Raw genomic sequence first — 15,766 nt, forward strand, 5'->3', positions numbered from 1 at the left:
AGGAATGTCAGTAATACATGCCCTCATAGGGCTGCTGGTGAGGATTAAATGGTAACATGAGTGCAAGAGGCTTTGCCCTGGCATACACTGTTAGCCATCATTATTGTCATTTCAGTTGCTGTTATTTATTTTTCTTTTTAATTTATGAACAACAAAAAAATTATTTGGCTCATGGTTCCAGAGTCTGGGAAGTCTAAGCATGGTGCTGGCATCTGGCAAGGGTCATTCCCTGGTGGAAGGGTAGAAGGGGGGAGCCTATTGCTGTTATTAACAGTATGATGACTTTACTGATAGATTCCCATCAAAGCCACCTGTAGGGGCTCTGCTCTGGCTTTTCCCTTGCTCTCCCAGTTTCTGGCTCTGGTTTTGTTGAGGCTCCTTTTACTTCTATTACCTCTACCCTTTGTTTAATTCCCAAGGAGGTTGATATGGGAACTGGTGTGAGAATTAGATGTAGTAGGAAGAACTGATGTGCAGCAGAAGCCTTGTAAGGTATGCTTGGGAAGATGCAGCCCTGTAGGCCCAAGGTCAAACCTAGGTGGTGTATTCTTCTTCTTCTTCTTCTTTTTTTTTTTTTATTTAAATAAAGAATTGTTTTATTGGGACCAGCAGTTGGCATAATGGCTATGTCACTGGATTCCCGTATAGTCAACTGCGGTTTGAGTCCCAGACCCGGTGGCTTAAACTCAGCCCAGCGCGTGTGTGTGCGTGCTCAAGATCCCGAGAGGAGATTGGAGAAGGGATTGCGGTGTGGCCATCCCCCCTGGGGAGTGATTTCTCACTGTCTGTCTCTGTCTCCCTCTGTCTTTCTGGTGAGCACATACACCCTATAGCAAAAACCTCCCCACCCCCCAAAAAAGAATTGTTTTATTTAACTTTATTTATTTGTTTGTTTATTTATTTATTTTTAATTTGACCAGAGAGAGGGAGAGAGGGGAAGCAAAAAAGCAAGCCACTAGGGCTAGGTCTGGGACTCGAACCATATTTAGCCATGTAGGAGTCCAGTGTCCTTAACCACCATGCCACCTGCTGGTCTCTGTAGTGCTCTTAATACTGGGTTGACTGAGTGTCATGCTTACTTCTCAAAGGACTGCACCCCAGGAAAAGCCCGGTGTTCTCCCTGGCATGGTCTTCCATGATTGAGTGGGTTCTGATTTCTTGGTTGACTGAGGCTGGGCATTTCTACCATCCCTGGGTGTTTGTGGAACTTTGCATAAAGTCTCAAATTATAAGCCGTGAACAAAAACCTAATGTGGAGCTTATCACAACAGTAGTGTCCCTTAACATCTCCAGTCTGCTCTAAATCTCTGTTTCTTCTTTCTTTTTAGGAAGCATTCATTCGAAGCATTTTGTCAAAGCCTTTCAAAGTCCCCATTCCAAATTATCAAGGTAATTGTCATACAGACTTTTTCTGGTTTTGGTCAGTCAGATATGGGTGTACCTGAATGGATTTTTAAACCTCTGCTTTTGTAAATACGAGCTTAGCTAGGAATTGAAGGTGCTAGCACAGTGGGGCTATGTGTGGGGGACCATCCTGAGACCCGCATGAAAACTGTGGCTGGGGGCACCAGTGCTCAGAAACCTCCTGGTGGGCCAAGGTGGCGGAGAGACTGGGCTTCATTCGGGCCAGCTGCGTTCCTTGGCATTCCTTTGTGAGGACAACTGTGGGAGGCTAGAATCTACACGGTTTCCCTCGCCTTATGTAGAGCACAGCATTGTACTGGGGAGGGAGGAGGGACCTCAAGAGCTCTCAGACTTTTAAAAGGGCCCTTTAGGGTTTTGGTCCTTCCCAAGACAGACTTGAATTTGAGAGCCCTCCAGAAGTTAGTAGTTGAATGAGAGAGAAAGTGAGAAAGCTTCTGGTCTAAGGCAGAATGGGGTAATGGTCAGGCAGAGGGGCCCTGCCTGGGGAAGAGAGGGTCACATGGGAGCTCAGGAAAAGTTATGAGAAGCACAGGCCTGCTGGAGCTCGCGAACATTCCTGGCTCAGGTGACAGGTTGGTTATTGGTTTCAGGTCCTCTGGGATCTCGGGCACTGGGCCTGAAAAGGGCTGGGGTCCGCCGGGCCCTCCATGACCCTCTGGAAGAAGGTGCCTTGGTTCTGTACGAGCCTCCCCCGCTGAGTGCCCATGATCAGCTGAAGCTTGACAAGTATGTGCACTGGTATTGAGCAGTCCTGGGCCTCTGTAAGTGCACGTACCTGGGAGGGCCGAGGGCACGTGGCTGTGATAGCTCTTTGGGATAGGCATGTGTTCAGAGAGCTGCCATGACACTGTGCCATCAGAGAGTAGGTATTTGGGGAAGGAGTGTGCCTGGGAAGAGCCTGCGGTTGAGTCCAGTAGTGGGTTTTTTGTGTTTTGTTTTTTAATAATTTTTTTAAAGAATTATTTTATTTAACTTTATTTATTTTAATTTAACCAGCAAGGGACAGAGAGCGAGAGAGAGCGCAAGCAAGCTGCCAGGTTCGGGATTTGAACCATGGTTGGCCATGTGGGAGTCCAGCACACTTAACCACCACGCCACCTGCCAGCCACTGTTTTTATTTTTCTTTTTGCTACAGGGCACATGTACTGTACAGAGTAGGACAGAGAGAGAGAAAGTGAAAAATCAGCCCCTGGGGGATGATCATGCTACAGTTTCTTCTCCTCCATTCTCCTCATGGGATTTTGGACACACACACATACACACCCGGCACATTTTCGAGCTGTTGGGTCTGGCACTTGTAGTGCACAGTTGGCCATGTGGGACTTGGTGGCCTTAACCACCATGCCAACTAGCTGATCCAGAGTTGGATTTTTTTTTTTTTTTTGAAAGAGATTTTTTGCTATAGGGTGTGTGCACTTGCCAAAAAGACAGAAAGAGGGACAGAAAATGAGAAATTGTCCCCCCCCAGGGAGGGGGGAATGGCCATGCTGCAATCCCTTCTCCTCCATTCTCCACTTGGGATTTTGGGCACACACACATACACACATGCACCCAGTGTGAGGTTTAAGCCACTAGGTCCAGGACTTGAAATGCAGTCATCTACGTGGGAGTCCAGCAATGTAACAATTATGTCATCCGCTGGTATCTACAGGAGTTTTTTTTTTTTTGAGAGGTTTTTTGCTATAGGGTGCATGCGCTCGCCAGACAGACAGAGAGAGACATAGAGACAGAAAGCGAGAAATCACCCCCCAGGGGGGATGGTCACGCCACAATCCCTTCTCCTCCATTCTCCTCTCGGGATCTTGGGCACGCATGCACACGCACCCAGCGTGAGTTTTAAGCCACCGGGTCTGGGACGCGAACCGCGGTCGACTACGTGGGAGTCCAGCGATGTAACAATTACGTCATCTGCTGGTCCCCCTCCCCATCAGTAGGTTTTTTTTAACCCCTCTTGTTCTCACTTGGGAGAAGTAGTGATTCAGGTCATGGCATAGAGAACCTGCTTCACTCTCCTGACTCGCACTCCTAGAGCTAGAGCTTACTGTGGTTTGGTTACCAGGCCAAGGAGGTCCTTTTGGCTAGCCGACTCTGTTGTCATGGATAGCAGGACATGACTTCCCGAGGGGTGCCCTTGTCATGACCAAACACCAGGTGTCCTCTTCTGTTTTCCCAGGGAAAAGCTCCCTGTCCATGTGGTCGTCGATCCTATTCTCAGTAAGGTTCTGCGGCCTCATCAGAGAGAGGTAAATGAGGGTAAGGTGTGGCCTAGGGGCTGAGCCTGGGAGACAGCCATTCCTGAGGCAGTGGCAGTGCAAGTGCCAGAGTGAACGGAGTGCTCTTACTCCCCAGGGGGTGAAGTTCCTGTGGGAGTGTGTCACCAGTCGGCGCATCCCTGGCAGCCACGGCTGCATCATGGCTGATGAGATGGGCCTGGGGAAGACGCTGCAGTGCATCACGTTGATGTGGACGCTTCTGCGCCAGAGTCCAGAGTGCAAGCCAGAAATCGACAAGGCAGTGGTGGTGTCGCCCTCCAGCCTGGTGAAGAACTGGTACAATGAAGTTGGGAAATGGCTCGGAGGGAGAATCCAACCTCTGGCCATTGATGGAGGATCTAAGGATGAGATAGACCAAAAACTGGGTATGGAGCCTTTTACCAAGGTGGCTGTACTCTTCTGCCCCGCCTGCTTGCTTGCTTTGTTTTGCTTTGTTTAAAGTTTGTTTCTTCCATGAGAGAGACAAAGAGATAGCAAACCTAAAGGGCCCCGTTGTGGTCCAGCCTCAGCCCACCTGAATCGTGGACACACATGCGTGCCCGGTGTGCACACAGAGACCCTAATGAAACCCAGGACCTTGTCTGTGGGTCTAGCCCTACGGTGTTCTTTATGTGTGCTCACTGGTGGCCAGGGCTGAGGGCAATGCAGGGATGGAAGAGAAGAGAATTCACTGAATATAGTTGAAGTAGTCATTATTTCCAGGATAAATTAAAGAACCGTTAGACTTTTCTTTCTTTAAGATAGTCTGATACAGGTCCTGATACCCTTTCTGTTATAGAAGGATTCATGAACCAGCGTGGAGCCCGCGTGCCTTCTCCCATCCTCATCATTTCCTATGAGACCTTCCGCCTTCATGTGGGAGTCCTCCAGAAAGGAAGTGTTGGCTTGGTCATTTGTGACGAGGTACTTGCCTCAGAGGTCTGGGGGTAGGGGAAGTCGATTGACGTCTCTTGCTGAGTACTGCCAGCCGAAGGCCAGGCACTGCGTATGATGTTGGGGACAGAAATGCTGCCTTGGGAGACAAGGGAGGGGGGACCTGTGATACCAGTGTGCCAAAAGAAGGATCCAAGAGTGCTGGGACCCCAGGAGGCTGAGGTGCTGTGGGCTGTTTGGTTTGACTGCCTCCAGACAGTATGCAGACACCAAAGAAGGGCCCTACAGGATGAGGTGGGGTTTGGACGAGTGGAGAGACATGGCACGAGTTTTGGGGCAGCAGGTTCTAGAGTCAGAGAGACTTTATTCAGATCCTGTCTCCGGCACTGTGTCCGGTTAACTAAGTTAGTTAACCACCTGAGCCTTTGTTTCTCCATCAGCAAAATGAGGCAATAATACTGGCTTCATAAAGATTTTTTTTTTTTAGTTTCTTTTTACCCTTTTTTTTTTTTTTTTTTTGCCATAGGGCATATGTGCTCACCAGGGGGAGCTCCCCTGGGGAGATGGTCACTCCACAGTTCCTCCTCCTCCATTCTCCTTTTGCGATATTTTGGGCACACACACATGCCTGGTGTGATTTTTAGGTCACGAGATCCTGGATCCAGTGCCTTAACCACCACGCCACCTGCTAGCCCTTTAGGTTGATTTAGTTCTTCCATGAGCAAGAGACAGAGAGACAGCACCTCCAACAGGGTTTTGGTTTCACAATCTACTCCTAGCCAGTCCCGGATCATGGGCAGGCACATGCCTTAGGTACTCAGGAGGTCTTTGGACATGAACCCAGAACTTTCCCATGTGGGTCAGCCTTTCAGAGCATTGTGTTTTATCATCATTGTGTCACTGTTTGTCAAAGTTACCTTCATAGAGTTACTTTGAGGATTTTTTTCATTGCCAGAGGGTACATATGTTTACCAGAGACAGAGGGATAAAGTGAGAAAGCTCCCCCCATTGGGGCTCAGTCAGTTTTCCTCCATTGTCTCATCTTGTTGGGATTTGGGGCCTGTACATACATGTGCCTGGCATGTTTTCCAAGCTGCCGAGGCCAGGATTTGAACTGTAGTCAGCCATGTGGGATCCAGCTCCCTTAACCACTAAGCTATGAGGCCAACCCTATTTTGAGGATAAAATGAAATGATTGAGGGAAGGCTCTTATCACAGTGTCTGGTATGTCATAAGGCCTTGATAAATGGGGCCAGCAGATGGCATAGTGATATCACTGTCACTGAACTCACACATGTGGTTTGAGTCCCGGACACGGTGGCTTAAAAATTACACTGGTGCGTGTACATGAATGTCCGAGATCCTGGGAAGAGAATGGAGGGAAGGGATTGTGGTGTGGCCATCTTTCCTGGAGGTTGATATCTCACTTTCCTTCACATGGTCTCTGCCTCTTTCTCTCTTTGGTGAGCACGTGTGCCCTAAGGCAAAAACCTCAAAATAAATAAATAAAATAAGGCTTTGGTAAAGATCAGCTCTGGTTTTTGTTGTAGGCTGAGGTTACGTACATGATCGGAAAAAAAAAACCCAGTGTGGACAGTCCGTACACCATGTAGTAGTTCGTGTTGACTCCTTTTCCTTTTCTCCAGAATTAAGTGGCAGTCACTTCTGGATCTTCCCAGCAGGCATGGATGGTAGTAGAAGTGCACATACTTAAAGCAGTGAGGGGGGCTGGGAGCTTTCTGCTATAGACAACTTTTTAGAACTACAACAGGCTTGACTACCCTGAGTCTGCTGCCATGGGTTGCGTATCGTGCGAAAAATTAGGTCCCTTTGTACAGCCTTGGAGCTTGAGTGAAGAGGTGGCTAAAAGACTGGGCCCCATCTGTCAACCAATTGCAGACTCGACTGTGCTGTGAGACTGCAGATTAGCTCATGATCTGAGGGTGTTTAGGGAGAGGACAAGAGAAAAGCTTACTTCTGGGTACCATGCTTACTTGTGGGGAACTGTTTTGTAGTTGGGCTTTTGTCCTTGTGTGTCTGCACACTCCTGGTCCCTGAGGGGCTATTCTCCCAGCAGCAGTAAGGCAGTTAGCAGACTGAGATGGAGTATGTGCCTGCTTTGCTTGGCCCTGGCACCTCCTCTGTCACTTGTAGGGAGACTGCATCAGGAGCCTAACCCAGAGGCTGGGACATTATGGGAGAGAAAGACAGTTTGGAGCTATTGAGGCTTGAAAATGGGGGAGCATCTAGGTTTTCCCCTACTCTTTAGGGTTCTTTTCTTCCTCACTTTGTCCTGCCTTATAAGCTGACTGTGCAAGGCACAAGCAACCAGCCTGCCTCCTGCCACACTGCTGTCCCCTAGCCTTCCCTTCTACTCATTTGCCTTTTATTTGTCAGCTCTTTGTCAATCGTCAGAGACTTGAGGAAGAGTAAGTCCTGAAAGAGTCGTCTACTCAGAAAGGGGAGTTTGTCTGTTCAGACTCTGGGAGGGGAAGGTGTTAACTCAGGCATTCACATTCCCAATACCCACAGTGGCTTCTTCCCAGCCAAGGCTGGAATACACAGTTCTTTCTAATAACTCTTGTCTATGAAATCCTTGATCCTCAGTCAGAGACAAGGGATCATCTTTGGCTTTGCCATTTCCGGACATGACTTTCAGCAGATAAGATAGCTCCGAGACTCACTTTCTGTATTCACAGAGTAAATGGCACAAGGTCTACTTGGAAAGGACGTGATCTGGATCAAGAGGGAGAATTTATGGAAGCACTTGGTAAAAAGTGCATGAATAGGGAAGACTCGATACCATTCATTATCTTCTCAGTATTAGGGGCTCAGAGACTGACGCTCAGGGAAGTGGGTGGCTTGCCCAGGTTCACCCAGTGAGTGCAGTGCTGAGATTCTAAGTCCTGGTGCTCGCTCTCTCTGCTGCCTTGGAGGCCACCAAAGCTTGGTGTAGGAAGAAGCTTGACTCCTGTGCGTCTTATCCAGGCCTAGGTGTGCTCCTTATAAGTGCTGGAACGCAAAGCAAACCACATGAAAGGTGATGGGAAATGTGTAAATGCTACTCAGAGCTCAAGTTTCAGAGAGGGAGAAGTGGTGGTATTTAATCATTTTTTGTTTTTGAAAACTAAGAACTCTGCCAGAACAGAAATTCAAGAGCAGCTTGTAAATAGTATGCCAACTTTTCATCTGACCAAACATTTAATTTGCTGAGATAGCAGAGTTTGTGTTTTAAATTCATGGCTGACGGTGGCAGGAGCTGGGTCTGGAGATTCAGTGGCTGGTCCGACAGGAAGTTGGGCTGGCATTGCCTCCTCTTCCATGGAGACCACTGTGGTGTCAGTCATGGAAGACTGGGTGGGTTTTTCCTTTTTTTTTTTTTTTTTTTTTTTTTAATGAAGTGCTTGTTAATTGTCAGGCCTGGAGATCCTGTGGTACCTACTCCTGGAGAGCTTCAGTTTAGAGGACCCAGTTGTTGATGCCTATTTCTCCAAGGCCCTTTGGATAATTCCTCACAAGTTCTTTATTTCCCTATTCAAAAGTCTCAGCCTTCTGTTTTAGGACTTCTGTGTGGAACATTCGGTAATTATATTTTATTATTTTTTAAAAATTTATATAGGGTGAATATACTTGCCAGAGAGAGAAAGGGAAAATGAGAAATCACCCCTCCAGGGGGATGGCCACATCACAATCTCTTTTCCATTCTCCTCCTGGGATTTTGGGCATGCATGCACATATACCTGGTATGCTTTTCAAACTGCTGGATCTGGGACTTAAACTGTGCAATTGGCATGTAGTATCCAGTCCCCCTAACTACCATGCAACTGACTGGCTCAAGTGTCTAGTAACTTTTTTTTTTTTTTAAGAATTATTTATTATATTCATTATTATTATTGTTTAAATTCGACCAGAGAAAGAAAGAGATAGTGGGAGAGTGAGAAAGCAAGCTTCCAGGTCTGGGACTTAAACCATGATTGGCCATGTGGGAGTCCAGCATCTCCGCTACATGCCACCTGCTGGCCTGCCTCCAGAAACTTTTTTATTTTTATTTTTTAAGAATTATTTAATTGGGATCCAGTAGGTGGCGTGGTGGTGAAGGGCACTGGACTCCCACGTAGCTGACCATGGTTTGAGTCCCGGACCTGGCAGCTTTCTTTCATACTTTCTATCTCTCTCTGTCGCTTTCCAGTCAACTTAAAACAAAAAAATAAACAAACAAATAAACAAAGTCAAGTAATTCTTAAAAAAAAAAAAAAAAAAAAAAAAAGAATTTATTGAGGGGACCAGCAGGTGGTTAGGGTGCTGGATGCTCCCACATGGCTTACCATGGTTCAAGTCTTGGACCTGGTGGCTTGCTTTCTCATTTTCTCTCTCTGTTCAAAATTTTAAAAAATAAATAATAAATGAATAAGTACAATTAAAAAAAATTATTTATTGGAGCTGGTGGGTGACATGGGGGCTAAGGGCACTGGACTCCCACATGGCCGACTGTGGTTCGAGTCCTGGACCTGGTAGCCTGCCTTCCTACTTTCTCTCTCTCTCTCTCTCTCTCATTCTCTCTCTTATTCTGCCCCTGTTGCTCAAATCAAAATATATAAAATAAGTAAAGTTTTAAAAAAGATTTATTTATTTAATTCCATATGGTATTTGTCACGAAGAGGAAAATTCCATCCTTTGGAGGAAGTGCCTTGCCAGGTAGGTTGCGACATTTGGTAGTGACTTATGGTTCGGGAACGGTCTCAGGCAACAATACAGATTCCCCTGTCAGAGGCTCACGAACAGAGAGATGAACTCAGATGGGCTTTTAACATGTATTTATTTCAGGGGAAACCTCACAAAACATCGAATCTACCATGGCGCGGGGAGTCGTAGGCTGGCAGGGGAGCGTGACACGGGTTCCAAGCCACTTGAGTACTGAGCACACTAGGCATTAACAAGGCACAATCGAGATAGAGGCTTACCCGGCGTCCTGGAGTCCGGGTTAGTGGACGTTGGTATCGGCACTGGGCTGATGCGATGGCCAGGCGGTCGGGAGACCGGAGATCCGGACAGCAGACAAAGAGACGGACAGGGAGTCTGCTCTCAGCTTGAGTGGGAATCGGTTCCGAAGAAGTGGTGGAAAGCTCGAGGTTTTATAGTCCATCTGGGGAGTAGTCAGTCTTAATCGAGGGGGCACCGGCCTGCAGGTGTTTATCTGATCAGCAGGTGCTTATCATCTTAGTGGCAAACATGTCTCTCTTCCAGCAAAACATGTTTACTGCTAAGATGTCCAGGAGGTGCTTATCGTTTCAGCAGTGGGTACATCAAAACATGTTTTTGCAAGTAGCTTATCACACTTAAGCAGGCATAGGTATAAACGGTAAACAAGTTCAAAGCAAGTGGCTTGTCCCACTTGAAGCCATTTTGGTTTTTGGTTACAGAGTTTAGTGGGATATAACAGTCATCATTGTCGTCTTTTTTTTTTTTTTTAGTTTGACCAGAGAGAGACAGTGAGAAAGGGAAAGTGAGAAAGCAAGCCACCAGGTCCGGGACTTGAACCATGGTTGGCTATGTGGGAATCCAGTGCCTCTATCCACTATACCACCTGCAGCCCCTCCAGTAACTTTTTAAAAACAATTATTTCATTTAACTATTAATTTTTACCAGAGAGAGAGAGAAAGTGAGAAAGCAAGCTGCCAGGTCTGGGAATCAAACCATGGTTGACCATATGGGAGTCTAGCACGCTTAACCACCATGCCACCAGCTGACTCCCCGCCAGTAACTTTTAAAAATTAAAATTTGGAGCTGGTGGTTAGCACAGAAGTCAAACATGATGCTCTGTGAGGCAAGACACACATGGGAAGGTTAGATTGTGTCCAGAGAACTGCCCACGTTCCAGGTTGGTTGAGGCTAGGTGTGGATCCTGGTGTCAGCACCCTATTAGAGGTGCTATATATCTGTCTCTCTCTCGTGGAATAAATACTTTTTTAAGAAATAAAATTCTTTGTTTATTATTCTCTAATAGCACTGGTGATTAATTTATTCTTTCATTCAACGAACATTCACCGACTAGTACTCTGTTTGGCTCTGTTCTGTGCACTGAAATTACAAAGGTGAACCATTCCTGGGCTGTGCCTTCAGTTCATGCCCAGTTGAGAAGTTAAGTACAGTATCGTGTGTTCAGTATGCTAATATGTAAGGCAACAGATGAGAGGGGGAGTATGTAGTCCCAGACTGAAACTTACTATGAGCCTGATTTTGGATAACTATTCACCTCTCTGAACCTTCATTTCTTTTTTGTCCATTTTTCTTCCTTTTTTTTTCTTTTTCTTTCTTTCTTTATTTTTTTTTTTGCTATAGGGCATATGCGCTCTCCAGAAAGACAGAGAGAAACAGAGAGACAGAAAGGGAGAACTCAGCCCCCGGGGGGATGGCCATGCCGCAATCCCTTCTCCTCTTTTCTCCTCTCGGGATCTTGGGCATGCACGCACACATGCCCAGCGTGAGTTTAAGGCACCGTGTCCAGGACTTGAACCGCAGTCGACTATATGGGAGTCCAGCGACATAGCCATTACACTGCTGGTCCCAGTTTCTTCATTTCTAAAATGGGTATTATAATTTCCACTTTCGTGCATTATACAGGAGGTTATATGTAAAATGCTTAGTTCGGTGCCTGGCACATTAAAAGAGCCTACTAAATCAGGTTCCCAACCCCTAGACTACAGACTGGTGCTGGTCCACCAGGTCATGCAGCAGGGAGAGGGTAGCAGGCCGGTGAGAGAGGCTTTCTCTGTTCGCAGCCACTCCTCATCGCTTGTGTTGCTGCCTGGGCTCTGCCTCCTATTGGATCAGTGGCAGTATTGGATTCTCATGGAAGCATGAACCCTATTGTCGTCTATTGTTTCATTGTATGTTGCAATGTGGTAGTGGTAGAAATGTGGTCTGGGGTAAATGGTGGATGTGCATTTGGATCATTCTAGGACACCCCCCAACATCCCGGTCAGTAGAATTAGTGGAGGGATTGTCTTCCACAGCCAGGTCTTTGCTGCTGGGAAGGTTGGGGGGTCACTGCACTAACTCAGAGCAGCCCTTATGTATACAGTGTCATAGGAGCACAGAGATGAGTGGCCAATGGCCTGGGGTCATTGAGGAAGGCTTTTCTTTCTTTTTATTTTTTAATAATTTTTAAAGAATTATTTTATTTGACACTTTATTTATATTTGACCAGAGAGGGACAGACAGAAAGAGAGAGTGAGAAAGTGAGAAAGCAAGGTCTGGGACTCAAACTGTGGTCAGTCATGTGGGAGTCCAGTGCCCTTAACCACCATGCCACCTGCTGGCCCCAAGGAAGGCTTTTATAGGAGGCTTTGACATGTGAGGAGTTTGTGCGTATGGAAGAGCTTAAGGCAGAGGAGTGGCCTCAAGAAGCTTAAGAACATTCAGCCTTAGGAGTGATGAGGACGCAAGGCTTCCTGGACTATGACAAGCCATGGAGAGTATCAGAACAGTTAGCTGGGGCCTCACTGAGAACTGCTTTGAAAGCTAAACTAATAAGCTTAAAGAGTTTGGGCTTATTCCTGTAGAAGGGAGAGTAAGTGTTGAACTGCATTGTCAAAAGCAGAGCAGCAGAAATAAGGCTTTGTTTGTTCACTCTTTCGCTGGTGGTTGATTTTGTGTACCTGCCCAGTGTGGAGCTGAGTGGGGGCTGGATATGGGAAGCGCACAGGCCTGATCTTGCCCATGTGACTCCAGGGCAGTAGGGTCGTTTACCATTGTCTTGACAAAGTCTTAGAAGAGAAGTAACAGATGTGTGTAATGGGGGGAGGGCAAGGAGAACATAGACTGGGTAAGAGATCTCAAGAAAGGCAGAAGGAGGCTTTGTGGATTTGGGTGGAAGAGTGGCTAGATCAGCTCTCTTTAGCACTGACAGCCCAGACAAAGCTTGGAGGCTAATACAGAAGACCTCTGGCTCAGAAGGTTCTGGGTTGGTTGGGATGGTGGGGAAGGGGAGGACTTCATGAAAGAGATCTGTCACATGGCCACATGATCTCTGAAGTGGGAAGCTGGGCAGCCAAGGCTCTGAAAGTTGGGACAGGGAAAAGGCTAGGAGGGAACAGAGGGAATCATTGCTTTTTAGAAGCACCACTGGCCTGGATGCTACATTGTTCCTTGAATGGGCATTAATTTCCTTGCAGGGGCACAGACTCAAGAACTCTGAGAATCAGACTTACCAGGCCCTGGACAGCTTAAACACCAGCCGGCGGGTGCTCATCTCTGGGACCCCCATCCAGAACGATCTGCTCGAGTATTTCAGCTTGGTGCACTTTGTTAATTCAGGCATCCTAGGTAAGAGTCCAGCTCTGTCTGCTACATTGGAGGGAAGCCTTGGGTTGTCCTCGGAGGTGTAACTGCAGCTGAGGACAGAAAGGAGAGAGTGCTAATTATTTAAATTTTTATATATATATAAGTTTTTGCCTTAGGGTGTGTGCATTCGCCAGAGAGAGAGAGACAGAGATAGTAATAAGGAAAGGGAGAAATCACCTCCAGGGAGGATGGCCACACCACAGTCCTTTCTCGAGTCTCCTCCTGGGATCATAGGCACACTTGCACCACTTGAGTTTCTTTTCTTTTTTTGAGAAGTTTTCGCTATAGGGCGCGTGTGCTCGCCAGACAGACAGAGAAAGACATAGAGACAGAAAGCGAGAAATCACCCCCCCAGAGGGGATGGTCACGCCGCAATCCCTTCTCCTCCATTCTCCTCTCGGGTTCTTGGGCATGCACGCACATGCGCCCGGCGTGAGTTTTAAGCCACCGGGTCTGGGACGTGAACCACGGTCGACTACGTGGGAGTCCAGCGACATAGCCATTACGCTAACTGCTGGTTCCCACCACCCAGCAGGTCTGGGACTCAAACTGCAGTCAGCCCTGTAGGAGTTCAGGAATGTAACCACTATGCCATCTGCTGGCCCCTGAGAGTGCTAATTATATGTGGGCCCCTGGATACTCTTAGGAAGGCTTCTCTTATAAGGGAGTAGCAAAGCCTTTGGGAGGCCTTGGTCTGTCAAGCCATTGAGCAAGGCCTACTTTGGCCACTTTTCCATGTAGGGGCATGTTGTCACTGTGATCTGGGTGGGGGTGGTGGGGGACATATTACCCCCAGGCATTTTTGCTCCTCATACCTTAGCTCCTTTAGAAGCCCTTTGGCAAACTCTGTCTGAGGCAGTTGTTTAAAAACAAACGTTTAACAATGTTTATCTATTTACTTCTTCCATGAGTGAGACAGAGAGAGAGCGAGATAGAGACAGAGACAGGCAGCACCCCCAGTAGGTCTCAGTGCCACAGTCTACCCCCAGCCTCTACCCCTGGACTGTGGACAGGCGCACACCAGGCATACTCAGCAAGGTCACTGGATGCAAACCCGGAACTTTCCCATGTGTGTCAGCTTCTGCGGTATCATGTCTTGCCTTTGCACCACTGTCCAGCCCACGCCACAGCCATTTCTAGGTGTACAACAAGCAGTTCGTTGGCACAAAGGACACTTACACTGTTGTGCGGCCATCACCACATCCGTGCTCTGAATTTTTTCATATTGTGACACTGAGACTACCCATTACCCAATAACTTCCTTTTCTTCCCTCTGCCCGGCACCTGGCACACACTGTGCGGGCAGTTCTTGCACACAGATGTTTGTGGAGGGTTTGTTCGTGCCACCCAGTTTGTTACTGCTCTGGAGAATCACCTTAGTCAGAACTGCTGAATGGCGAGGTTATACAGTTGTGCGACTCTCCGATTCATGTCCACCACCATCTTAGCAGCCCCCCTTCTAATCACTACCTACTCTTTCACTTCAGGAGTAAACTCTTTCTCGATAGCATAGTTTGCTTTGCCCATTTCTGAACTTAATATAAATGAAACTGTATGGTATGTATCACATTGACTTCTTTAGCACTGTGTTTATGAAGTCCATCCATGCTGTGCGTAGCAGTAGTTTGCTCATTTTCATTGTCATATACCATTCTGTGAATATTCCGGAATTTATTCTACTGTCGATAGACAGATTTTTATTCCTTTGCATAATGATGCTGTGGACATTCCTGAATGTCTTTAAGAGAGCATAATATACTTTTTGTTCGAATAGTTTTTAGTCTTATAGATTCTTTTGGATTTTTGTTGCATACATAGTCATGTCATCTGCAACTAATGGCAATTTGTCTTTCATTCTAATTCTTGCAATTTTCATTTGTTTGTTTGTTTTATGCACAAGTTAGAGCCTTTCTCACAGGGTTAAGTAAAAGTAGTGACAGTGGATCTCATTCCCAATCTCAGGTAAATGGAAAGTTCCATTAAACAAAATGTTTGCTGGGACAGCTCCATAGTCTGGTGTCTAAGGCAGCTGGATCCCACATGGCCAACTGCACAGTTCAAGCCCCAGACCTGGTAGCTTGAGAAACATGCTGGCAGTTATGCATGTGTGCCCAAAATCTGGAGAGAGGGAGAAATGGAGAAGAAGGGATTGCTGTATGATCATTCCCCATCGTGGAGGGTACTTTCTTTCCCCTTACCCTCTCTCTGTCTGTCTCCAAGAAGCACACATACCCTCTAGTCCAAAAAAAGAAAATATTTGCCTTTGGAGTTTTTATAGATACTCTTTATCTTTATTTCTATTTTATTATTTCATAAGAGTTGTGTTTTTGGTTTCTTTCTTTTTCTTTTTTTTTTGAGAGATTTTTGCTATATGGCATGCGTTCTTGCTGGAGAACCAGAGAGACAGAAAGCAAAACATCACCTCCCAGGGAGGATGACCATACCTTAATCTCTTCTTCCTTGTCCTCGTGGGATCTTGAGCACACATGCACATGGGCCAGCAGGAGTTTTAAGTCACCAGGTCCAGGACTGAAACCACAGTCAACTACATGGGAGTCCAGTGGCCTAACCATCACACCATCTGCTGGTCCCAATTTTTTTTTAAAGATTTATTTATTTAATTATTTATCATCGTTATTTTTTAAATTTGCTGCAGAGCACTTGTGCTCACAAATGGGAGACAGAGAGATAGAGAAAAAAAGCCACCAGGTCTGGGATTTGAACCATGGCCAGCCATGTGGGAGTCCAGCTATCTGCTGACATCTCTGTTCCCAGTTTTGTTTTTGCTATACAGCACATGTGTTTGCTGGAGACAGACAGAGCGATAGAAAAAGTGAGAAATAATCCCTCAG

At 46.7% G+C, this 15,766-nt stretch overlaps 1 protein-coding gene and 1 long non-coding RNA gene across 3 annotated transcripts in view; one reads left to right on the forward strand and one right to left on the reverse strand.

Moving 5' to 3' along the window:
• The window catches only part of RAD54L (RAD54 like), a 40,973-nt gene that overhangs the window by 14,515 nt on the left and 10,692 nt on the right, over positions 1-15,766 (forward strand). For both annotated transcript variants that reach the window (XM_014582427.2, XM_006164232.3), the window contains exons 5-10: positions 1,329-1,389; positions 2,016-2,151; positions 3,599-3,668; positions 3,775-4,063; positions 4,477-4,601; positions 12,746-12,896. In XM_014582427.2, coding sequence (XP_014437913.1) covers positions 1,329-1,389; positions 2,016-2,151; positions 3,599-3,668; positions 3,775-4,063; positions 4,477-4,601; positions 12,746-12,896 — 832 coding nt within the window. The remainder of the gene's footprint in view (positions 1-1,328; positions 1,390-2,015; positions 2,152-3,598; positions 3,669-3,774; positions 4,064-4,476; positions 4,602-12,745; positions 12,897-15,766) is intronic.
• On the reverse strand, positions 9,176-9,667 carry LOC114005260 (uncharacterized). Its single transcript, XR_003547136.1, has 2 exons — positions 9,533-9,667; positions 9,176-9,342 (listed from the first exon to the last, which is right to left on the reverse strand). It is a non-coding gene; the product is annotated as an uncharacterized LOC114005260 (long non-coding RNA).

The sequence above is a fragment of the Tupaia chinensis genome, unplaced genomic scaffold, assembly GCF_000334495.1.
Source record: "Tupaia chinensis unplaced genomic scaffold, TupChi_1.0 Scaffold143599_1, whole genome shotgun sequence".
In the NCBI taxonomy this organism is placed as follows: Eukaryota; Metazoa; Chordata; class Mammalia; order Scandentia; family Tupaiidae; genus Tupaia; species Tupaia belangeri.